The 25412-nt window shown below is 40.5% G+C and overlaps 2 protein-coding genes across 2 annotated transcripts in view; one reads left to right on the forward strand and one right to left on the reverse strand.

Annotated features, from left to right (window-relative positions):
- Nucleotides 1-20032, forward strand: part of LOC133411735 (uncharacterized) — a 61966-nt gene extending 41934 nt beyond the window's left edge. The window contains exons 2-8 of the mRNA XM_061694398.1: nt 13748-13843; nt 14342-14442; nt 17718-17746; nt 17857-17914; nt 17999-18133; nt 18208-18314; nt 19558-20032. Of these exons, the coding sequence (XP_061550382.1) occupies nt 13748-13843; nt 14342-14442; nt 17718-17746; nt 17857-17914; nt 17999-18133; nt 18208-18314; nt 19558-19893 (862 nt within the window). The 3' untranslated portion in view covers nt 19894-20032. The remainder of the gene's footprint in view (nt 1-13747; nt 13844-14341; nt 14443-17717; nt 17747-17856; nt 17915-17998; nt 18134-18207; nt 18315-19557) is intronic.
- A 418-nt stretch (nt 20033-20450) lies between these two features.
- On the reverse strand, nt 20451-24815 carry sf3a2 (splicing factor 3a, subunit 2). Its single transcript, XM_061693313.1, has 8 exons — nt 24738-24815; nt 23892-24198; nt 23769-23815; nt 22369-22478; nt 21285-21334; nt 21068-21208; nt 20929-20997; nt 20451-20854 (listed from the first exon to the last, which is right to left on the reverse strand). The coding sequence occupies exons 2-8, from the start codon at nt 24087-24089 to the stop codon at nt 20612-20614; spliced, it is 858 nt and encodes a 285-aa protein (XP_061549297.1). The 5' UTR covers nt 24090-24198; nt 24738-24815; the 3' UTR covers nt 20451-20611.
- Nucleotides 24816-25412: the final 597 nt, after the last annotated feature.

A 25412-nucleotide genomic window follows, 5' to 3' on the forward strand; every position in this document is an offset into this window, starting at 1 on the left:
CCTTAAAAACCTACTCACCGGCGCTGCATTACAAGTTGCTGCATTGGAAAGTGCTGCTAAAGGAAGTTTTCTCAATTCACTTCTTCCTCCTACACGTTCCAGACTAAGCCAGGATTTCAACGCCTCTACTGTTGCCCTCAATGAACCGTTCCTGCTTCACCCAAAAAAAACCACCACATCTGAAAATTGCACCTTATCCATCTCGGAGTTATCAGCACATTTTGTCTCTAAAAAATTAGGAGACATTTGCAGTAATTTAATCAACTCACTCACAGGCGTTACACTTTCCTGCCTCATTTCCCCTCTCACAATGTGCCATCTGCATGAGGGCATGAGACCATCACCCCTGGCACAACATTATCAACTCCCCTGAGAGTGTTTCAGACACGCACGTTGCATTTCAAATATCCTCCAACTCATAGTCCAGTCTGAACGAGGGGAGGTATTAATCCTAAATGGAGGAGGATTGACAAGCGAGTGGGTGAAAGTGAAGGGAAAATGGAGGCTTTGGCAGAAATACAGCATGAAATAGTTTGCATTTGCAGACGTGATGGCCAGCAAATGGAAAGCCTGTGCAAAGAGAGGAGAATGGGAGAGGGGAGGCAGGAGAATGTCAAAGCTTTCAGTGCAGTTAACGCCTGAAAAACACATCTTGTGTATGTTCAGGATACATAAAGCACACCTACGCAGATGCCCTCTATGGCTTGACACAAACACACTGAATTCTTGACTTCTTGAACTTAACATGGAGGAAATAAGGGAACTATCCATCCATCCATTTCCAACACCGCTTATCCTGGTTAGGGTCGCGGGGCGCTGGAGCCTAATAAGGGAACTACACTCAACAAAAATATTACTGGTACTACACTTGTTTCAGAAAACCAGTCATCATCTGGTGTGACCACCATTTTTCTCCAATCATAATTGGAGACTACAGCACAACACATCTTTGTCTTTACAGTACTTTTAGTAAAGGAGTGTGTTCATTATTATCATCATTATTTTACGCCCTGTTTTTGCACTTGTGTGAAAGTTAAGAATGTTCAAAAAGTTGATTCATGAGGCGTCTGTGCGACATGAGTTTAACACCCTGTGCTCACTCGTCATTAAAGATAAGTTTACGGGCAATATTATAGTAGTGGTTAACTTATCAGAAAGAACCACAGAGTGAATCATGTCTACGACAGTGACTTGATAAATTAGTTCCATCCAGGTTATTTCCTACGAGAGAATCTATTTTCAATTCTGTACAAATTGGAGGTGGACAAGCTGCCAGAAGGATTTATGTTCGACCTTTAAGGTTTCGCTGTATAGATTAAATAAAACATTAAACACTGCTAATGAGTAGGTCATATACAAAATACAAATGAAAAGACTCACAACATAAAGTGCTTCTGACAAGTAGGAAAAATAGCAATCAACAAAGTTCAAATGACAGCAACTAAACTAGGAACTTCTTGCTCAACTCTCTCCTGTGCTACCTAGCGGAAACAAAACAAAACAACAGCAACAACAACATCAGCAAATACACAGGGAAGAGCCAACTGAACAAACAAAACATAACTCTAGAATGCATCATGATAAAAATACATTCATACAGTGGTGCCTTGAGATAAGAGTTGAATTGGTGTTTGTCAAACAATCGCATCTCAAATCATCTTTACCCACTGAAATGAATGGAAATGCCATTCATCCATTCCAGCCTTCCCCCCAAAATGTGTTTTTTAGTAAGGAAAATAGCACTCTATAATATTGTGCTTTATAAACATACAGTATAGTAATAACATAATTAAATAGAATATAAAGAATTTAATAGTTTGTGGATTATATATTCCATTTATTGCGGCTCCTTCTGGTGCGTGCCACTTGGCCATCGGGGGCAGTATAATACAGTCATGCAGACACAAACGAGGAAGAGTTTCACTCAACTACTGTAAGTGACTCAGTAAGCTGCAGTAATACTAGTCGTTTTTTTTTTTTGCAGAGAATAAAAAATACATTCCTGTGTGTATTTTTGTATGATCTGTCTACATGTGTTGATGCACCATTTGTGTTCAAATATCTGTTGAACATCCATCCATCCATCTTCACCACCGCTTATCCTGGTTAGAGTCACGGGGCGCTGGAGCCTATCCCAGCTGACTTCGGGCGGAAGGCGGACTACACCCTGTCTACACCCAGTCAGTCACCGGGCACACATATAGACACGGACAACCATTCGCTCTCACATTCACACCGTCACTGAGTGGGAACTGAACCCACGCTGCCCGCACCAAAGTCAGGTGAGTGTACCACTATACACCATCAGTGACCTCTGTTGAACATAGACAAACAAAATCCAACATCCACATCCACATATTGGAAGCAGTGCAGCCAAGAAAAAAAATGATCCAAAATGGAGAGAACAGACTGTTAGAAATAAATCAAACCAATTTTATGGAACAAATATTTAAATGTAAGTTCTAAATCTAGGTCAGTGTTTCATTTGTGTCTATGTAACACCCACAACTATGACAACTTGCAGGTGTTGAAGTATTGTCATGTTGTCTTGCGTGAGTGCTGAGCCGCACTAATGCGAGTGTGTCCCACCAGGGTGCAGAAACTGCTACACTCCAAGAGAAGGTGTTATCCTCCTTATAGTGCCCGTGTAGACACTGTGTCAGCACAAGGGGGACTTGCAAGTGTGTGCACAGAGGAAAGAACGATGTGTGCAGTGATGCATGGTCCATTCTTTGCCCGCGCAGGACATCTGATAATAAGCCAATCACTGGTGCTGATGGAGATGGAAGAATGATAAGAGCAGCATCCCCCCCTGCAGGGAACGAGGCTGAGGTAAGGGGGTTGGTAACAGATTGTGTGTGCTGATGCAGACTGGGTTTCTTGTGCAGGGCACTGAACACCTGAGCTCGAGGTGGAGGCAGCCCAGCAGGCCCCAGATGAATGATTGTCTCCTCCCTGCCAAAGTGATTGCATGATAGATATTCACCAATAAATCACAGAGCTGGGGGAAAGTAGCTTTCCCCCAGCTCTGTTGACAATCACAGTGGAACGGCAATTATGGTTTGATATATTAAGAAATTAACAAGTGCTTGGTCAAGGCTCGTGGCATTTAAATCATAAAAACACAGTGATAGACGAGGCTCACTGCGCATTAATTGCTGCACCCTGACCGCAGTAGGAAAATAAATGGAAATGTTATCTGGAAATGTTATTTGAGTTTGGCACGGAGACAAGCGCTCGTTGCATGATTGTTGTCGAGACAGATTGATTATTAGGAGGCAGGCATTGCTCACTCTTATCTTCAAGTGCAGCGCCACATACGGGACAGATTTTTTGTTTTTACAATTAAGCAGTTATTGTGTTACAGTAAACCAGTGGCGAGCCGTGCATTTGGTACCGGGGCCTTCAATGGGGACTTAATTCACCTTTTAATTCACCACCACAATCACAACACTAGAAACCATCAATAATCTACAAAAACGCTAAAAACAGCACACAACTGTGCCATGTACATTATTATCTGGAGCAGTTCAGAATCAATATTTATCAAATAACGTGACAAAAACATTAAATAAAATACATCATTCCCACGGGATACTATATGCTGAATATAAAATGTATTTATGTGTGCAGATCACGACAGACGTGTTTTTCTAGTGAATCATTTTGCTCTGGCCAACCAAGCAGAAACACACAAACAAGAGAAACGCTACAAAATGGAAAAAAATAAACTGCAGGGAATAAATGGATACAATTTTATGGAATAAATGTCAGAATGGAGGTATGTGTGGGCAGTTTATACGGCTTATACACATAGACAGTATAAATTTGGCCTACGTATGGATTTGCACTCTACCAGCCAATCGCCATAATATTTATTGGTGATGTCATCATATCTGCTTCTGTGTGATAATGGCTTCAAGCACGTCTGACCAAAGAGATGGAGGCACTGTTTGTTTTGTTTTGTTTTGTTTTTTTACCAGCTCCAATGCATCCACATCAAACATTCACACAGCCTCCCCGCATGTGTAGACTACGGAAACTCCAGGAGAATGTCGAAGTGCTCATAGGTGCAGTACACTTTTCTGAAGTCTGCATGGGAGTGCTTTATAGAGGAAAGTAATTAACTATGAACAGCAAACAAGCAGGTAAATTAATAAGCGTCTAGAGAGAAAATACACAGCAAGCACAGCACACACATCCGAAAACCGGAAATGAATCAGTACGTTACCGCAGACAGTACATCAGGCAGGAGAAGGAGACTATAAGGTCAAGAGTATAATAGTATATTCAATATTATTACTATCAGCAATGTTATTGGTGTTCATTTTCACCACAGAGTGCCGAGTTTTCATTTTGACTTTTGAAATCTGCACAATGTTCTCAAAATCACAGTATATCTTGCTGTTTCTATGTAGCTGTTGTTGTTTTTATGTATTTTTTAAATCAATTTAACTTGGCTCAGGGACTATATAACTAATTGAAAAATACTTCCATATCATCTTTATACAAGTTTATATCACAATATAGTAGAACTCCGCAAGCGTAAATTATTTGCGGATTTTCACTAGTCAATGTCTCGTCCAGTCCCCATCCATCCCCTGAGAATGGATTCAATTTATACCGTGATATGAGTTTTATGCCATCTCAAATGTAGTTTGTAAACAATGGTCAGTGCTTCTAATAGCATTTAGACCAGCAGAGAAGGTCTTGCTGTCCCTTCCCTGACGTCGCATCACTGCAGTACACAAACATTTGTGCTTTACACATCTTATCACAATTTCTCGCTATTGAGTAATGGTTTTTGAGTACAGTGTTCCCTCGTTTTTCACGGTTAATGGGGACCAGAACCCCCCACGAAAGGTGAAAAACCGCGAAGTAGGATTTGCCCACCCCCCACCCCCCTGTAGGAATTTTCGTGGATGTGTATGTGGGTACCAGAATGTTTAAAATATGTAAACATTATTTATACTTTACATATTTGAGACAAAGATGACAAGAGTACACGTATTTACTTAAATCTTTAATTATAAAACCTTATACAATAATTAATTACTCACTGTCTTTTCACTGCAATCAGCAATCCACAATGCCAACGCAGCTTCCATTTTCACAATTCTCTTATTACGCGGAGTTACCACACGTTTCGCTTCATTATTGAAGGTTCCTGAAGCAGTTTTGCGGATGTTTGCTTCCTCTTTCTTTATGTACCGCACTGTAGATTCATTCACGCCATAATGGCGTGCCACAGATGCATAACTTCTGCCCTCTTTGATCAAATCTAAAGGTTTCACTTTTTCGCTGATGGTCATCATCTTCTTCTTCCTCCTCTTGGGCGCCCCGGAGGAAGCTTTTGCAGGGGCACAGCGCTTCGGCGGCATTGTAAGGGCTCGCTTCACTAATACAAAAATCGCTTAAACAAAAAAAGTTATTGCGAACACAACAGCGTGGACGAGACTGGCGAGACACAACTAGGGAAGATGCTGGGTGAGGCTGCGATGCTGCGCAGCCAATCAGTTCACGGGATAAATCCACTCGTGCTCTCATTTGTCGATGTTGCGCCGGGAACCAATCATGCGCCTTGTATGAGTGCCCGTGGCATGTACAGTACAGTACAGGCATGTACAAAGCCTCTGAGTCAACTCATCTCTTTGTTTGGCATGCAGGGAAACCTTCTCTTGTGTGCATCAACATGAAACCACGCGTCTTTACGCAATATGGCTGCCGTTATGGCTGGAATTATTATTATTTTTTTTTTTTTTTAATGAATATTTTGGAAAAACCCGCGAAGCACTGAAGCCGCAAAACGTGAAGCGCGAAGTGGCGAGGGAACACTGTATTTCTATTGTAGCGTTATTTGGCATGTTTCCTATGAATATAAAGGTACAACTCAGAGCTTGGAAAAAATGAGAACAACATCATAATGCGTTGCATTTCTAGATTATCTATGAAGGCATTACAGGGACACAATCATCCAAAAAGCCCCGGGGGAATAAATCAAGGCGACTGCAATGAATTGTTCCCATTCCTGCACCCTTTCTCACATTCAAGAAAATATACTCAGCTGAACAAGGAAGTAATTTTATTCCGATGAATGCGTTGATGTTTCTTGTAGGCTTGAAAAAAAGGACTGGCCCAGTGATTTATGTATTGTCACAACATGCAAATGGGCTGGGGCATACACAATCTACATTATATGCACTCAGCAAACAGGCAGTAAGAAATCATCATCAGGAGCTGGCGAGTGCATAGAAGGCAATCACAGATGTGAACCTGCATGAGAAATCAGAGTGGTTTGTCTGGGTGCCTGCAGTGCCAAGATAAACAAACACACCATTTGTCGCTGTGTCTGTGTTTGTGTGTGTGCGTGTGTGTGTACGTGTTGTGGGGGGGGGGGTGCTCATGATCCTTCTAGGACAATTTGAGCCTGCACGACACCAGAAGCAAAGTTCACTTCAGTAATGGTATAAATACTGCATTTCTCCCTCCATACTGTCTTTTCATGTGACTGTACTTTTTTTCACGAGCCATAAATACATAGTGATAACAGCAGTGAACCTTCATGAACCAACACATACAACCCCAATTCCAATGAAGTTGGGACATTGTCCATCCATCCATCCATTTTCTGAGCCGCTTCTCCTCACAAGGGTCGCGGGCGTGCTGGAGCCTATCCCAGCCGTCATCGGGCAGGAGGCGGGGTACACCCTGAACTGGTTGCCAGCCAATCGCAGGGCACATACAAACAAACAACCATTCGCACTCACAGTCATGCCTACGGGCAATTTAGAGTCTCCAATTAATGCTTGTTTTTGGGATGTGGGAGGAAACCGGAGTGCCCGGAGAAAACCAACGCAGGCAGGGGGAGAACATGCAAACTCCACAGAGGCGGGGACGGGGATTGAACCCCGCACCTCAGAACTGTGAGGCTGACGCTCTAACCAGTTGTCCACCGTGCCGCCGTTGGGACATTGTGTTAAACATAAATAAAAACAGAATACAATGATTTGCAAACCATGTTCAACCTATATTTAATTGAATACACGACAAGGCAAGCTATTTAATGTTCAAAATGATCAACTTTATTGTTTTTAGCAAATAATCATTAACTTAGAATTGTACGGCTGCAACACGTTCCAAAAAAGCTGGGACGGGGTGTGTTTAAAATGGAATCAAACCACACCGATCAAGGACACAAATTAGTTGACTTGAACAAAAGAACTGAGGTGCACACACACAGTGTGCTTGTTGCCATTCTTGCCAAGTCCCGATGAAAGATTGCCAGCTGGTTCCTGCTTTTGAATACAACATAAAAGTGTTGAACGTGAAAGCTGACGTATACTTCCTCTTCTTTAAAGAGAAATTGAGGATTATAGAGCAACAGCTGGCAACGATAGATGAACAAAGATAGACAATTTATTGGAAATAAATCATTTTCAGACCATTTCAATGAAATCGGATCATGACCCACGGTACACCTCATGTTCTCTCACGTCAGTCGTTCGGATTTTCTGCGCGACCCAACCACAACGATCCAATAATAGAACTGTATCCAAAAACCTGCCTTTATAAAGGTAATGATAATAAGTTTTCATTGTCGCAGAAAATAAGGAATTGTACTGCACTACATCATAAGGATATGTGTTTGTAATATTTTGATTCCCGCATTTAGCTACATGTGTATATATTAAAGAAGACGCTTTTAGTATGACGTCCCCCAAACATCACATGAAAACGGATGAATTACTTTACCATTACCATTTACCATTATTTAAAATATAAAGTTCAGTTTTTGGATTATCAAAATCAGGAATGGGAGGGTTTTCTCAAAATTACACTTGTAAGGTGATGATAAGCATTAACATTCAAAATCTTTGGAGTACACGGATGTGGACGGCCCGTGAATGGATTAACTTTAAGTACCCTCAATTACTAAATACACCCTGAGTATGCTGCAGATGAACTATTCACCTATTTGTGGTGTTCGGCAGCGTTGCACAAATATTTTGTGGTTTACTAATTCCCTAATAATAAAATATACATACAGACAAATATCACTATAGAATACAGCGCAGTAGCTGACTTGTGGGTTTTTTTCGGGATACAAGCCGTCGATCAGTGGTTTGTTTTTGCTTTGACTTGTGAGGGGAAAGTTGATGGAAGAGTGCTGTACGGTGGAAGTAAAGTCAACACAACTCACCTCACTACAAGCAGGAGTTCGGCCGATAGTTGACAATTCTTCAAAAAAAAAAATTTTCAGCTTTTTAATGCTTCACCAGGTGAGGTTCACTATCAAACTAAACATAAAACAAAGAGAATTACACGGGGTTTAATTTTAAACAACCACAAGTCCGCTAGCTTAATGCTAACGCGTGTTGGAAAATGCTATGGATGGGCTAACGAACAGCATCTACTGCATGTGGCGGTGTTATAACGCTTTAAGCGACGGATATTTAAACCCAATCGGTGCCTCAACACATGTAGACAGACAATATAACAATACTCAAAGGCACATAATATTTTTCTTTCTGTGAAAAGTGACTGATATTACAGCGGCTTACTGAGTCACAGCTAATGTGAAACACTTCCTCGCTTGGTGGCCAAGTTGCAATTCTTTAAATGTTATTTAAGTTATTACTATATGTTTGTATAAACTACAATTTATAGAGTGCCATTTTTCTGAATAAAAAACACATAACATTTTTTTGTGGAGGCTGGAAGGAATTGATATTATTTCTATTCATTTCGGTGGAAAAAGAAGATTTGAGTGTTTTGAGCTACGCCCGTGGTCACAGAACAAATTCAACTTCTATCTCAAGGCACCACTGACTGTACTGTCATACTGTAAGTGCTGTATTATGTTTTACTATTAAGGAAGATCTTTTTTGATGCAGCTCTTGAAGTTAATGCCAGTGTACAATCTGCAGCATGTGCGGGGGACAACAGAGTCTAATGAATCATGTGATTGGTTGCAGGGTCCATTTAGAAATGGGTCTGCTGTCATGTCGCAGAGAGTCAGCGAGGAGAGCTTAAGTGGGAGAGAGAAGAGGAAGAAAGGAGCATGTGTGCGTCTCGTCCTTTCTCGCTTTGATGGCTTTTGCCAGTACGTATCCACTTGCCCGCGCTGGAGTGTGCAGCTGTCATGGCCGCCCCGCCAAACAAGGAGACAGACCGAAGGGGGTTCCTATTGACGGAGGCCAAGACTCGAGTCTCTACTGCCAGTGCGCACAGCTTTGATTATGTAAGCAGGAGATGAGAGAGGAGGTGGAGAAATAAATGAAAGAAGGCAACGGAGTGACAAACAGCCGGTGGGTGTAAAGAAATGGACAGAAAAGGAAGATGGGGAGAAGAGTCTGACTCATTCCTTCAGTTCGAGCTGCAGAAATTAGTTGAGAGCCATGGAGGCGACATCTTGAGAACAATTATAACCCTTCAAAGCAGGATTAGGCTCCTGATATGGAGGACAAAAAACATCATTTTCATCATCAACATTTTTTATTCCTGCTCATTGAACAAACACACTCATATATTTTTTTATTATAATTTTTTTTTTTTTTTTTTGCTTTATAAAGACTAATCCAATGTTTCCCAACCTTTATTGAGCTAAGGCACATATATTATTTTACATTACAAAATCTCATAGCACATGTCATGTTAATGGCTCAACAAACTGCTGTTTCAACCTTATCCAAAACACTTGAAATGTAGTAAAATCTTGTTCCCCATTTTGAGGGTTGGAAGAGTTTTGAGAGTCCACCAGATAATGCATTTAGTAGTTGCATTAATCCATTTTTAGTGGTTAGAACTGGGATTGAATCTTTGCTCCAGCCTGCCTGTGTGGAGTGTGGATGTTTGGGTTTCCTCCCACATTCCAAAGGCGTGCGTGGTTATAGGTTAATTGAAGACTCAAAATTGTCCATATGAATGTGTGTGTAAATGGTTGTTTGTCTAATGATGACATTATTTGTATTATATTATTTGACTAAATGCTGCAAAACTCTAACCTGGGCTTCCAAGTCCAGCAGCACACTCTGCCGGTGAATAAAAGAACAGCATGCTTGTTTAACTTGCACAGTTTTGACTGTAGCACGGTGAAATAATGGTTTGCAGGTTCTGGGTTTGAATCACTGTATGGAGTTTGCATGTTCTCCTCGTGCTTGGGTCATCAGGTACTCTGGCATCTTCTCACATTCCAAATACATCCACGTTAGGCAGAGGTGGCAAAAGTACTCATGTGCTGTACACTGGGGATGTCTCACAAATATAACTTTTTGTCATATTTGTTCAAACTCTTAGCATGACTTGACAGTAGTAAATGAGCAATTTTAAATGTGAAAATTGGCAAGAAACCACCACACCAGAGGAAAATCAACCAGTCTGAGGCAGCAGGCGTGGCTTACGAGGTGTCACTTTTCTGCTCCACAGGTAAGTTCATTACCGCGTTTTAATTTGGAATTGATTGAACATTCCATCCGTTTTCTGAGCCGCTTCTCCTCACTAGGGTCGTCGCGGGTGTGCTGAAGCCTATCCCAGCTGTCATCGGGCAGGAGGCGGGGTACACCCTGAACTGGTTGTCAGCCAATCGCAGGGCACATACAAACAAACAACCATTCGCACACACATTCACACCTATGGACAATTTAGAGTTGTCAATTAACTGATTGAACATTCCCCAAAATATAAACTTCATACCGATATAAGTACAATAACGTAGTATTTGTACTTTGCTACTTCCGATCACTGATCGCAGGTTAATTGGAAACTCTTAATTGTCCATGAAGGTCAATGTGAGTGTAAATAGTTGTTTGTCTATATGTGCCCTGCAATTGGCTGGCGACCAGTGCAGGGTGTACCCAGCCTCTCCCACATAGCCACCCGAGACGCCAGCCTCACCCCCCCAGCCCTGCTGAGGAAGAAAATAAATGAAATTGGATGGATGTTGTAATATTTCATATGCAAAAAGATAACATTGGTGTGTAGCATTGATGTTCCTGTTCAAATGGTTCACAAAAACAAATATAGATTGCTACACTTTTCAGTTATTTAGATACCGCATAGTGACATTTTCCGTGGATTCATACCGCGAGCACAATCTTCAGCCTGGCATGTTATCCATCTGTAAGTGCTCCTAGAAAGGCCAAGCTGTGTAAGCTGCAGTCAAATAGCTGTAATTATCCTCCATCAGTCGACAACCAGGGGCTGTCTGAAAGGCATGCTCGCACACAAACACAGCAGAGGAGGGGAGGTGGGTATCGGTTGGATATAAAAGAAAAGGACTGCGAGTCTCAAAACCAAGGGTGTCACCATAAATGAGATTTTTAAATGAAGCTGATGCAGATGTGAGGTGGAGCTATTTCCTAGCTGCCTCATTAAAGCCTCTTGTCAGGCTCCAATGCTAAGTTCCTCCTACAAGCTGACAGAATGAATGATTAGTTTTAAAGACAGTACATTTATTTCCTGACCCTGAACACCCACCACACACACACACACATCGCCTCACTCGGTACAAATGAAAGCATTATCTGAAATTGATTAGCAGTTTGACTAATTCATTATGAGTTCCAGGCACAGAATGAATAATTGATTTTTCGATAACACGCATGGGTGGGTGTAGTCAGGCAGTTGGCTAGGGCCGGTGAAGCAAAGCATACAAAATCCTGCTTAATTGTGACCAGACCACCAGTGTTTCTGTCTTGTGGTTGTCTTCCAAGTTCCATTTCATGTGGCTGTCACTCTTTTGCACATGGGTTCACATTAACCCTACCTGCTTCCCGCAGACACAGCAACCCTCAGAGGCGACATGAGCGAGCGTGGCAGAGGCTGTGATCCGTTAAGTACAGCTGGACAGTCCCCAACCAATAGACGTAATTATTGCACATTACTGTACGGAGGAGGACAGTACTGTATTATCTCAGGGCAAATTACAGCATTGCTACAATGGCCTCGGTATGGTGAGAGAGGAACTGTGAATTGATTTGCAGTTCGCTAATCACAAATTCCCCAATTTGCGTTTTTTTTTATCCCCCCCTGTGGAACCCACCCTACGCTATTCGCTGTGAAATTAACAGGTTTTGTGTTTTTACTAAAACGCACCAAAATTCCACAAGATGCCGCAAATGTGTCAAGGGAGTACAGTGGTGCCTTGAGATACGAGTGAGCAGACTGAAGGGGTTCTTTGAGATACGAGCCGCCGTTCAGGCGATTTATTTTTTTTTGCTTCGACTTGTGAGCAAAAATATGAGATACGAGCGCTGTATGGCGGAAGTGAACTTATCTCAACTCACTTGGAAACAAGCAGCAGTTTGGAAGATAGTGAACAATTCGATTCAGTGCCGCTACCAAATGAAGTTTACTGTCAAACTAAACATAAGACAAGGAGAGTTACACGTTGTAAGGATTTATATTTTGCAAGCATTTGGTTGAAAAAAGTCTTTTAAGATTTGAGATTTTTGCATGTTGTGCTTTGAAAGTTGCAGACACTGTGTTTTCATGTCTCGGTCTTGGTCTCTGTGAGTTCTGCTCTCGGGCAAGTCTGAGTCTTGGAAAGTGTGGTCTTGAGCACACACTACTACTTCAGAGGAAAAATGTTTCCAAAACCTGGACTAAGTGCTGCAAAACTCTAACCTGGGCTTCCAAGTCCAGCAGCACATTCTGCCGGTGAATAAAAGAACAGCATGCTTGTTGAACTTGCACAGTTTTGACTGTAGCACGTTGAAATAATGGTTTGCAGGTTCTGGGTTTGAATCACTGTATGGAGTTTGCATGTTCTCCTCGTGCTTGGGTCATCAGGTACTCTGGCATCTTCTCACATTCCAAATACATCCATGTTAGGCAGAGGTGGCAAAAGTACTCATGTGCTGTACACTGTGGGGATGTTTCACAAATATAACTTTTTGTCATATTTGTTAAAACTCTTAGCATGACTTGACAGTCGTAAATGAGCAATTTTAAATGTGAAAATTCAGAGGCAGAAGGCGTGGCTTACCAGGTGTCACTTTTCTCCTCCACAGGTAAGTTCATCACCGCGTTTTAATTTTGAATTGATTGAACATTCCCAAAAATATCAACTTCATACCGATATAACATTTATTGTTATAGTAACATTCCATTATGAATAAGGCACTTTTCCCAAGAGCTCAATGAGTCCATCAATGAATCAAAATCTTACTTGCAGTTGATGTTACCTCTCTGTACTTTTACATTGTGTCGTTAGTGTAGAAAGTACAGATATGTGCTGTAAATATAAGGAGAAAAAGTAATCAGAAAAATAAACACTCAAGTTAGGTACTGTACAGATACCTGAAAAATCTACTTAAGTACAATAACGTAGTATTTGTACTTTGCTACTTCCGATCACTGATCGTAGGTTAATTGGAAACTCTTAATTGTCCATGAAGGTCAATGTGAGTGTAAATAGTTGCTTGTCTATATGTGCCCTGCAATTTGGCTGGCGACCAGGTCCAGGGCGTACTTGCCCAGACAGCCAGGATAGGCTCCGGTTCCCCCATGACCCATGAGGGCAAGCGCTTTAGGAAATGAATGGACGGATGTATTGTGACTTCCCTTGGCCACACTTTGGTGTCCCGTGGCCTTCTCTCTCCCTCTCAGCCAGGCCCAGCGTCGTGATTTGTCGGTTGGACAGCACACGGTGATGTCAACATGGCCTCTGTCAACGCCTCTCACTTGACACGGCGTGCTTTCTATTTTTTGTTTTTTGTCTTCTCCTGCACCTGTTTCGGGCTGTCAGAGCTGTTCACATCGTGCCGCCGCGTCTCCGGAGGAACAACAACTCTGTGACAAAGGTCCCCCGACAAAGCCTTGGGACCCCCAAATGTCGAGTCAGGTAGGTTCTTGCTTCACTGCGGGTCAAAGGTTAGGCCTCAACTTTGTATGATACGACCAGCTTGTTTTCTTTTGTGTCGTGTGCATCCATCGTGTGGGGATTTTTCTCCACATCTATTTATAGTGGCGCTAGGACATTAACTCGGTATCATGAAATGTCATAAGGGCCTCACAGCATTTTAATGTAAATGTGAAGGTCGTGAGATAGTTTGATTTTCATTCAAATTGGAAATCTTGACGTTGTGATTTTGTGATTTCAGTTTAGGAAGAGGAGGCATGTAGTGCCAAATATACTACAAATACTTGGTTACTTCGTAGATTTTTCAGATATCTGGCACTACTTAATAAAGCACAGAGTGTGTAAACGTTTGCCACCGAATGTAAAAATACTGACACAATTGAACAGCTATCAAAAATAAATAAATCCACAAGGTGATATGTCTTTTTAAACACTATTTTATTTTGACATGTTCAAACCCATTGTGACATTTTGTCTCAGGAAAGACATGGAGGAAAGCTATGAGACATTTGAAGAGGAGTTAGGGCCACCAAGAGACGATCCTCCTCCGCAGAAGCCTGTTCGACAGATCAGACAACCAGGTGGTGACACACACAAACAACCGCACACACATGCACAAAATCTGTGATGCCTGCACATGCAGTAAAATGTCTACTGTACTGTATTTACAGCATTGTATATTACAAAAACAAATATAAATACAGATACAAGCCACTGAAACACGATCCCTTGTCCAATGCAACATGGTGATAATGTGCCGGAGTTGTCCTACAGAGATAGTTGGTGCATGAATCATTCCGAGTATATAATTAGCCTAAATCCCACTGAACATTTTTCTGACAGAGCCCAGAAAATAAGAGAACATGCACTTTTAGTGGCAAGGCATTTTTGGACTAGAGTACGAAATACTATTTTTGCAGATGAGCATGATCCCCAGCGTATCCAACCTTTTAGAAGGCAAGGACCCACATTTGGTCAGTTAGAGTTGAAATGGACATGCGTCACCATAAGGCAGAACTGAATCATTTCTCCCAGACAATCAGTGAATAAAGGGACCTCGCGCAAAAAGAGACAAAACAAAAAGAAAAAAAGGGGGAAAAAATGAAAAACATTTTTAATATATATATATGCAAATAGATGAATCAGCGGGTGCCGAACCTGGACTATGTGCGGGTCCACTGTAAGCAAAATCTTCAATACTGTACAATGGATCTTCCTAAAAGAGGTACATTTTGAGTTCAATCAAAATATGCCACGGAAGTCAAACGAAACTTAGACAGGATCAAATTATCATCATTATACATAATGTCATCTAAGACAAATCTTGTGAGACTTTGGCATAAAAAAGGATTAACTCCAGCTACAAGTGTGTTTTGCCTTTTCTTTGTTTTTTTTTTTGTGATGCCACCACATACAGTAGACCTGTGATGGCAAAGAGGAAAAATGTAACGATAACCATAGAACAAAAAATGGAACTTACTGTGTCTACTATCAGGAGATGCTAACATAATGACTAGTGTAAAAATAGGCTATTACTTTAAATGTATACTATTGTAAAGGGTAAGTAGTTTTATGTTGATTTAGTTTTATCAGCCACCTTGTCAGTCACACCTTCTGTCTCTGGTCTCTGATTGGTTATTTTTCCTCCGGTGTGTTAGTTTCTTGCAAATCAATTTAGAGGCACAAGATCGGGCCAGCGATAGTTGCTGTTTTCACAAATCATATTTATCATGTACTACAGTCAGGTCATCATGACAGTTTTAACAAAAATGACAAGTGATTATTTTTATTTATTTATTTATTTGAGTTAAGGTTTTATGAAGGAGACAATTTGTGCCTGGAACGGATTAAATTCATTTACATTATTTCCTTTGGAAAATACAAGCCCAATTCCAATGAAGTTGGAATGTTGTGTTAAACGTAAATAAAAACAGAATACAATGATTTGCAAATCATGTTCAACCTATATTTAATTGAATACACTACAAAGACAAGATATGCAATGTTCAAACTGATAAACTTGATTGTTTTTAGCAAATAATCATTAACTTAGAATTTTATGGCTGCAACGCGTTCCAAAAAAGCTGGGACAGGTGGCAAAAACGAAAAGAGGAATGCTCATCAAACACCTGTTTGGAACATCCCACAGGTCAACAGGCTAATTGGGAACAGGTGAGTGCCATGATTGGGTATAAAAGGAGCTTCCCTGAATTGCTCACTCATTCACAAGCAAAGATGGGGCGAGGTTCACCTTTGTGAACAAGTGCATGAGAAACTAGTCGAACAGTTTAAGGACAATGTTCCTCAACGTACAATTTAGGGATTTCATCATTTACGGTCCATAATATCATCAAAAGGTTCAGAGAATCTGGAGAAATCACTGCATGTAAGCGGCAAGGCGGAAAACCAATACTGAATGCCGGTGACCTTCGATCCCTCAGGTGGCACTGCATCAAAAAACGACGTCACTGTGTCAAGGACATCACCACATGGGCTCAGGAGTACGTCAGAAAACCAATGTCAGTAAATACCCGCCGCCGGCTTTTCTGGGCCCGAGCTCATCTAAAATGGACTGATGAAAAGTGGAAAAGTGTTCTGTGGTCCGACGAGTCCACATTTCAAATTGTTTTTGGAAATTGTGGACGTCGTGTCCTCCGGGCCAAAGAGGAAAAGAACTGTTATGGACGCAAAGTTAAAAAAACAGCATCTGTGATGTTATGGGGCTGTGTTAGTGCCAATGGCATGGGTAACTTACACATCTGTGAAGGCACCATTAATGCTGAAAGGTACATACAGGTTTTGGAGAAACATATGCTGCCATCCAAGCCACGTCTTTTTCATGGACTCTCCTGCTTATTTCAGCAAGACAATGCCAAAGCACATTCGGCACGTGTTACAACAGCGTGGCTTCGTAGTAAAAGAGTGCGGGTACTTGACTGGCCTGCCTGCAGTCCAGACCTGTCTCCCATTGAAAATGTGTGGCACATTATGAAGCGTAAAATACGACAACGGAGACCCCGGACTGATGAACAGCTGAAGCTGTACATCAAGCAAGAATGGTAAAGAATTCCACCTACAAAGCTTCAACTATTAATGTCCTCAGTTCCCAAATGTTTATTGAATGTCGTTAAAAGAAAAGGTGATGTAACACAGTGGTAAACATTAGAATCAGAATCATCTTTATTTGCCAAGTATGTCCAAAAACACAAGGAATTTGTCTCCGTCTCTGACTGTCCCTGTCCCAGCTTTTTTGGAACGTGTTGCAGCCATAAAATTCTAATTTAATGATTATTTGCTAAAAACAATCAAGTTTATCAGTTTGAACATTACATATCTTGTCTTTGTAGTGTATTCAATTAAATATAGGTTGAACATGATTTGCAAATCATTGTATTCTGTTTTTATTTATGTTTAACACAACGTCCCAACTTCATTGGAATTGGGCTTGTATGTTTGAAATTAGAACTTGAAGTCAACCAACATCACAAAACTGATTGTTTAATTTTGAATATTCCACTGTACACTGATAAATGAATGAGGAATAAAAATGTAGTCTCCCACCCTCCCAAAAAAATATGTGCGAAAATGGGGTTTAATTACAATAATATCATTACAATGAGCCCTCAATAAAGAGTTAAATAAATAGCTGTTTGATGTTCATTGTTGCTATTCTTTTCTGATTTTACACATTGTTTATGTATACCAATCATTTTAAGATTAATTATTGACTAACGAATTTGATGTTTTATATAACGTCAGTATTTCTTTCCTATGGAATTTGGTTTTTTGACAGAATTGCCTCGAATGGATTTACTTTGCCTGTTTTAAATTAATCTCATTTTGTCTGTCATTGTAGAAATGTATGTAAGCAGGAAAGTTAGAGAGGTTAGTAGATAAACAACTATTATGATATATATATATATATATATATATATACATATATATTTCTTTTTTTTTCTTATTACACAATGTGTATTATATTATGTCTGCGGTAGGAAATGTCTGAAGTAGAACCAAAGACTTTACACATGGATTCAAGCGCTCCCAGGAAATGTGAGTCTCTATAGTATTTCCTCTCTAACTGACATTATTAAAACAAACCAAAACAACTAATCTGTCTTTTTTTTCTTCCTTCAGTTCCTATGCAAAAAACCTTGTCCATGCAGAATTTGGGCCAGATTGAGACACCGTGGGAGAACGTCACACTCAACCGCTGTCTCTTTGTGGCCATTACCATCCTGGTGCTCACCTCAGGGTGCCAGAGACTTCATGGTGAGCACAGCAGATGGAACGAGGACAAGGTTGTGTGCCGGCTGTGACTGAATGCTGTCTTTACAATGTAACAGAAACCCTGCGTGGTCAGGGAACAGCAGAGGAGGAGGAGGCGGAGGCGGAGGTCAAATTGACCGTGAGACATCCAACCACGTTACGACACAGAGGCAAACCACCGGAGGTAAAATGAAATTAGGCCTTCTATGCTGGCCTAAACCCTATCAGAAGCACTGTGCCACATTTACAGTACAACCTAAATTCTATTTGTTCCATGGAATTAATTTAATTTATTCCCAACAGTCTCTTCTAATGACTTGGTCATGTTTCTCTTGGTTGCACTGCTTCCAGTACATGTATGTGGAGATTAGATTTTTTTTTTTTTTTTTTGTCCAATCAAATTTCAGCCTCCATGTGTTGCCATGTCATTCTAATCTGCCCAGGCTCTGCAGCATTAAGAGTGCTTGTCCAGGTAACTGAAACTACACAGTGAACAGGGATAGCAAAAATGTGCAAGTAATTGACTCCTCCCTCTAAAAAGGTTTAATAACACAACACGCAGCTCTTCTATTCACTTCAACATAGATCTTTGGCACCAAGATGCCGGTGGCAAAGCACTTACACAAAGCTCTTCAACTCACTTCAAAATAGTTAATTGGTTCCAATATTCCACCTGATGGTGGCAAAGCCCTGCACGAAACTCCTCAACTCACTTCAACATAATTACTTGGTACTAAGAAGCCGCGACAGCAGAAAAGAACTACACACAGCTCTTCAACTCACTTCAATGTAGTTCCTTGGCACGAAGATTCCACATGATGGCGGAAAAGCACTAAACAAAGCTCCTCAATGCACTTTAACATAGTTCCTTGGCACCAAGATGCCACAAGATGGTGCCAAGACAACACTTTTATTGGTTTGGCCTGAGTAGGTACGTTTTCACAGGATAACAGAGGATAAGTTAAAAAAAATAATAATAATAAAATAAAATCTGCAAATAGGTGAATTCTGTAATGCCCAACGGCAAATATGTTTTGATTGTATTGGCAACAGGACAGTTTCTTTAACCAATAAGATTTCAAATTCGCCTGACACAGCCAGCTCGAAGGCCCACAGTAACGTCAAGCATTTTTCCATCCTCTGGTTGGTTGGTCAGAGAACAGCCAAGTTCAACCAGCAAAACATGTTTGCGGCGATCTGCACACATCAATACATTTAAAAAATAGCATCACTGGTGAGTTGAAAAAAAAAAAAGTTTTTTTCATGTTTATTAGATATTCATTCTGAATTCTCCAGATGTACATGGCAGGGTTGCGTACTGTTATATTGTTTTTCCACATTGATAATTGCGAAATCATAGTGGTGTTAATAGGTGAATTAAGCCCTTTGTGCCCTCAAATGTTAAAGCACCCATTTTATGTTTTTAGTCTGAGACGACCCTGTGGGAAGTTTTGTTTTGGTGGCTGCCGGACCTTGGTGACGATGAGAATGATGTAAAGCGGAGGAGAAGAGGAGCAACGGGCCAAAGCTCGAGGGGTCTCAGAAACAAGCCAGTCCCAGACAAAAAACTCATGAAGCAGAGCGAAGGGACATTAAAGACCAGGAGAGCCAAGAAAGCCCGAGAACATAAGGCTAAAGACAAGAAAGACAAGGACATACTGAAGACACACGAAGGAGAGGACAAAAAGGTTGAAAATGAGGAGTTGGTATCAAACACAATGAGAGAGACTAAGGAAAAGAAGAAAAAGACTGAAAAGGAATGAGGTCTTTTTCTTGGTACAAATGATTTCTTGCAGTTTTAGTATAACTGAATATAACTTGCTGGTTTGTCTTAGTATCTCCACCAACCAGTCACCTTGCCACTTGCATCCACATCTGTCAATACAGCTAGATAATTTGAATAAAAAGATGTACTCCTTGTGTTCTTGCTAAACATGTCATGTTACATTTCAAGCTCAAATATCACTTTATTTTTCCGTTTTTTTTTAAACTCCAAAGTGGATGTCAAAGGGCATATTTTTAAAAGAAATTAAAAGACTAATGTGCTCATGCGAATTACACATTCGGATATGTAACTATTAAGTCTGAAGTCACAGATGTTGCCACTTTAAGTATTACAACCCATTACTGTAATTCAGAATAGTAATCGTTATGGTAACTGACAAATGAGCTCCAAATTTCATTTTGTTCTCAACTTTAAGGCAAAAACACCCAAGAGCACTACAATGATATTCTGCAATTTTCCCAATTCATTTTATCATCACTAAATATGTTCACATGTGCCATATTTTTGGAAGAAATACATACCAAATCTTTTGTTTTCAAGAATATTTAATTACAAAATCTTAAAAATTAGTTTGTTTTCAAATGTATCACTCCATAATCAGACATCTGAAAACACACCAGATGGAGAGAGAAAAAAAAGAAAAGAAAAGAAATACAAAAACATAACCAGCTTTAACACAATTAATTGTTACCCATTTAAATAGCCTCAGGGGGTGGTGGCCTCATTGGCATTGGTGGCATGGGCATCTGAGGAGGCATTTGAGGAGTACCGGGGGCACCAGGGGGGAGGATCATCCCGCCTGGAGGTGGGGGCATGGACTCGTTTTGTGGGCGAGGAGCACTCATAAGAGGTGGAGGACGCTTCATACCAGCCGGAGGCGGTGGACCACTGGGTGGTATGAGAGCTTTTTCCATTTTGAAGTGGAACTGAAGGAAGAACTGGGGGGAGGAAATGCGAAGTTTAGACCACACACCTTCGCAGTTATCAAAGACTAACATCATCTAATTGGTACCTGTTTCGTTTCTCGATTCCAGTGTGTCCAGAAGCGGCTCTCTGCTTTGTCAATTTCTCTACTGGGGACCTAAAAAAGACCCAAAGTGTTTATATCACGTTGGAGAGAAAATAAAATACAATTAGTAGTTAAGAGTCACCTTAAATGCAATTGTCTCATAAGGTTCTGCGGCCAGCAGCAGGTACTGCCAACGGCGGTCGGGGGGCTCGATGCGCTGTTCGTATGCAGACATGAAACGGTGCCGGGGCCCGATACCTTCGGCCACTTCTGGGTAGTCAATCTGAAGGTCAAACAAAACTCATTTAAGATTCTTTATAGATTTCTGTTAGTTTCATTTTATTTTAGTTCAGACCAACCTGGAAAAGTAAAGACTGCTGCCCAGTTTCTGGATCCCTCTGCTTGGTTACTAAGAAGGACAAGAAGGACATCAACCACAATCAGAAAAACATGAGAATACTGCACTGACACACACACTGCTCACAAACAGTTAGGCATATTGGGCTTGAGGGAGAAATTTCACCATGAACCTAAAATGCTCTATTACCTTTACAGGTGAACTTCATTTGAACTTCTCTAAACTTTTGAATGTCCAACTGTCTAATGTTTCAGTACGTTTTGCAGCAAAATTCCCAACAGATGTTTGCTCAATTAAAATTGTCGAGGACAACCTCCTCTATGCCTTTCTGTTACTCTTCTAGTCTATGGCAAGCTCTTAACATTTAACAGCTAGACTGGATATGTGCTGCAGATTTCTGTAATTCAATTTTGCATAGTCAAAAAGAACATTTCAGATATCCATACCTACAGTCTTCCTATCCACAAGTGTCATTTCAAATATCTGCAATGTCATTTTACCCAGGACAAATGACGTCACTTTTGCAGTTCACCTGTAAGGGGTTTCTCATTACAGATATCTTCAATTCAATTGCACATATCCGCTGTGTGAATTACGGACTGGAAATCTGCAACTGAATTGTAGATATCTATAATTCCAGTTTGAGATGTCTACAATTTGATTCTGACTAGTCGTCATTCCAGTTCAAGATATAACTAATTCACCACAATTCAAGATCTCTACATGGCCCTTTTCAGATAGCTTAAATTAAGTTTTAACTAGGCGAAAAGACATCTGTGACTGGAATAATGACTAGTCAAAATGACATTTCAAACTGGAGTTGTATATATCTATAATTCAGTTGCAGATATCCATAATTCACTAGCAGATATCTGTGACTGAGGTGTAGCTGGTTAATGACATACCACATACACATGAATGGCAAAAGTAATGTCATTTGTCCAAGGCAAAATTATATTGCAGATATTTGTATAAAATATTATATAAGGTTTTAATAAGGTAAAACTAAAAAGTAAAATTTTACCTGGAAGCCAAATATTTCAAACTTCTTATGAGTAGTGTGTAATCACATTGCTGTACTCTACCTTTATATCCGGGCCGACCAATTTTCACAAACTTCCTGACCTCGACCTTCACTTTAGCTGGAGCTGGCTGAGCTGGCGCTTCTTTAGCCTCTTTGGCAGCTCGCCGCGCTCTGAAAACAAACAGCCCAAAATGTTTTAACTGCGTGACAATGAAGTGGGGATTGATTTTGATTTGATTTATAGAGGCTTTACATGATGAGGATTTCTGGGGCCGATCAGCGAGTTTAAAAAAACTATAACCAATCGGATCACAAGATGGAGCAATGTGTCTATTTAAATGACTTGTTCATTTACTTAATTGCTCACAAAATTATATAAACAATAAATATATCTTTGTTCATCTATTTATGCCAGTGAGGCATAGTGATAGACAGAACAAATAAATGCTCTTCTATTAGATGGCAGGAAGCACATACAGTAATTAATGTATCCACTTTTTTTGACATTTTTTGTTTGTTGGTGTGCCGTGAGATTTTTCAATTGTAAAATATGTTCCTTGGCTCCTTAAAGGTTGGAAATCACTGCTCTAGTCAGGTCATGTATTCTAATCAGTCAGGTGAAACCAACATTACAACATGACAGAAATAATTGGTGCTAACTTACTGTAATTAAATTACTTTATTGTAATTACATTACTTCACACACACCGGACTTTTAGAGCATGATTCGACAGAACGCCGGTACAACTGTTAGTGCTAGCTCTAGCTTCCTAGGCTACATAACGTTTTGTTGCCTGCTTGCGACCAGTATCGCATTAAAAATATGTGAACATACGTCAAGCAATCCTTGAATTAAAGTCCTCTCCCGAGCACCGGTGCCCATCAACACAGGTTTTTCCCCATTTAGTTCTTATAATACACACGACACGATCGATTGTTGTTGTCGTGGCCGTGGTAACGAGTGTATCCGGTCGCATTTGAGTTGACAAGATGAAGCCCAGTGATCGTAAAAAACAGGATGCGGTGGTATCGGAATACAATATTTTATTGCATTAGTCTGACATAGTGCAATCGTGAAAGACCATTTTTGTCTTGTAGTCTGATCCACGCATTGCGTGTTGTCTGTCTCAGACGTGTTGTCTGTCCCACAGCACCAACGTTTTGTTTTTTTTAAATAACTGTTGGATGTCAGATATTTACAGTACTACGTCAAAAGACTAGGCTAAAAATTGTGTGTGTGAGGCTAAGAATAAACTAGCTTTTGGATTCAAATATACCGTACACGATGGCAACGTGGAGTAAATGTCTTTTGCGGCGAATTATGACATTAAAATCGATCAGCATAAAATGCCAATTACCGATCAGGCCGATAAGATCAGTGTAAAGTCTAGATTTATATTAACCTTATCACAAGACTGCCAACCGTTGTCCACATAACAAATAACAAGCCATGGTACTTACAGATTGGTCTGATGTTTCTTTCCTTGTGTATGGGCTAAGTAGCTGCCCTGTAATGAACAAGAGCACATAGTTAATATTGTACTTGAACCACACGGGATGTGCACGTAACAATGTAATTGTAACCTCGTTGTTGTGAAGCGTCAGGCAAAGTTTGCACTCGTATGATCCTAAATGATTCTTCATGAAGTAGGGATCTTTATTGATGTCAATGGTCTCCAGAGCCAGCTGGCGTAACCGCTCTCGTCTGTCCCGATTACTCTCCGAGGAGGACGCCACCCCTCCGCTGCCAGTCTTCCCTCCAGCTCGATGTTGGAAATCCATTTTTGCGAGGTGATTGACCGAAACTTGCAGATGCTCGCAGGCAAACGCCCAGTTGATCAAACACTGGACAACTACACCTTTTTTTCCCCCCCCTTCTTGTATAGGTTACCTAAGTGGGGACGTAAGCAGCTCAAGTTAGAAATGTACTAATAGAAGCACACAAATCATTTGTAGACTGACTTTTAGGCTATTATAAATGTGAAGTGAGAGGATACAAGAGTAAGAGTAAATAGGACAGTTTTACAGCGAATAACGGAGGATAGGTTCCAAAAATAAATAAATACAAATGAATTAGTAGCGAACAGCGAATGGACGGGGATTACTATTCACCCAGTTTAGATTGGTACGCTTAGTACTAAATTACGAATTCTCTCAACCTAGTTAGAAGTTATGTTATTATTAAGGATTATATTATTCAACCAAAAAAAATACTTAAAGTTACAACAACAAGACGATTTGCTGTTGTTACGTTGTCAGTAACTCTGAATGAAGTGTGGCAAAGCTACTGCTAAATTAGTTAGCTAGCTCGAGGCGTAACAAACCCCGTCTAACGGGCACAAGTAATTTCAACGAAAAAGTATAAAAAGGTGCATTGCGGCTAGATGTATTATAAGACACTCAAATGCTTTGTAAATATATATCACGTACCGTTGTATTTAGATAAGACAGTTACCAACAATACACCCGCAGAGATCTCGCGAACAGCGAATGCAGTCAGTGCGCATGCGCAAATCATCTATACTTCTTCGCCATAATTGTGCACTTGCTTCATTGTCATTCTAGCGCCATCTAATGGTCGGGAGACGCATATGGCCAAATTCGACGCGTTTGAGCAAAATAAGATTAAATGGCCTTGGGTCAGTGTTCAACTTGACTCGTTCAACCAGCCACCGATCAAGTGTGAAATCTTGGTGTAAATGTTGACTCGAACTTTTAATTTTACAACCCACTTACAAGATGTTAGCCTGTGACTGCTTATCTCGAGAATTAGAAACAGAAAAGCTGGTTCATAAACAAAAAAAACACAAAAACAAACAAAAAATTAATTCCAATGCTGCAACTGGTCCAGAATGCTGCTGCTCGAATTCGTACTGATACCAGGAAACTAGACCGCATCACACCCATCCTAAAATCTCTACTCTGGCTTCATGGGATTAAAAAAAATTAATAAATTATCTTATTACTACAAACCTCAGAAAGGTCTTGGCGATAAATATATTCAAGACCTTTCCATATGAGACTTAGACTCCTGATGCATGTTGAATGTTTCCAGAACCAGAACTAAATAAAGGGAGCAGGAGCGCGGTTCCTTCGACTGTGGAA

Source organism: Phycodurus eques, chromosome 13 (assembly GCF_024500275.1).
Source record: "Phycodurus eques isolate BA_2022a chromosome 13, UOR_Pequ_1.1, whole genome shotgun sequence".
Lineage (NCBI taxonomy): Eukaryota > Metazoa > Chordata > Actinopteri > Syngnathiformes > Syngnathidae > Phycodurus > Phycodurus eques.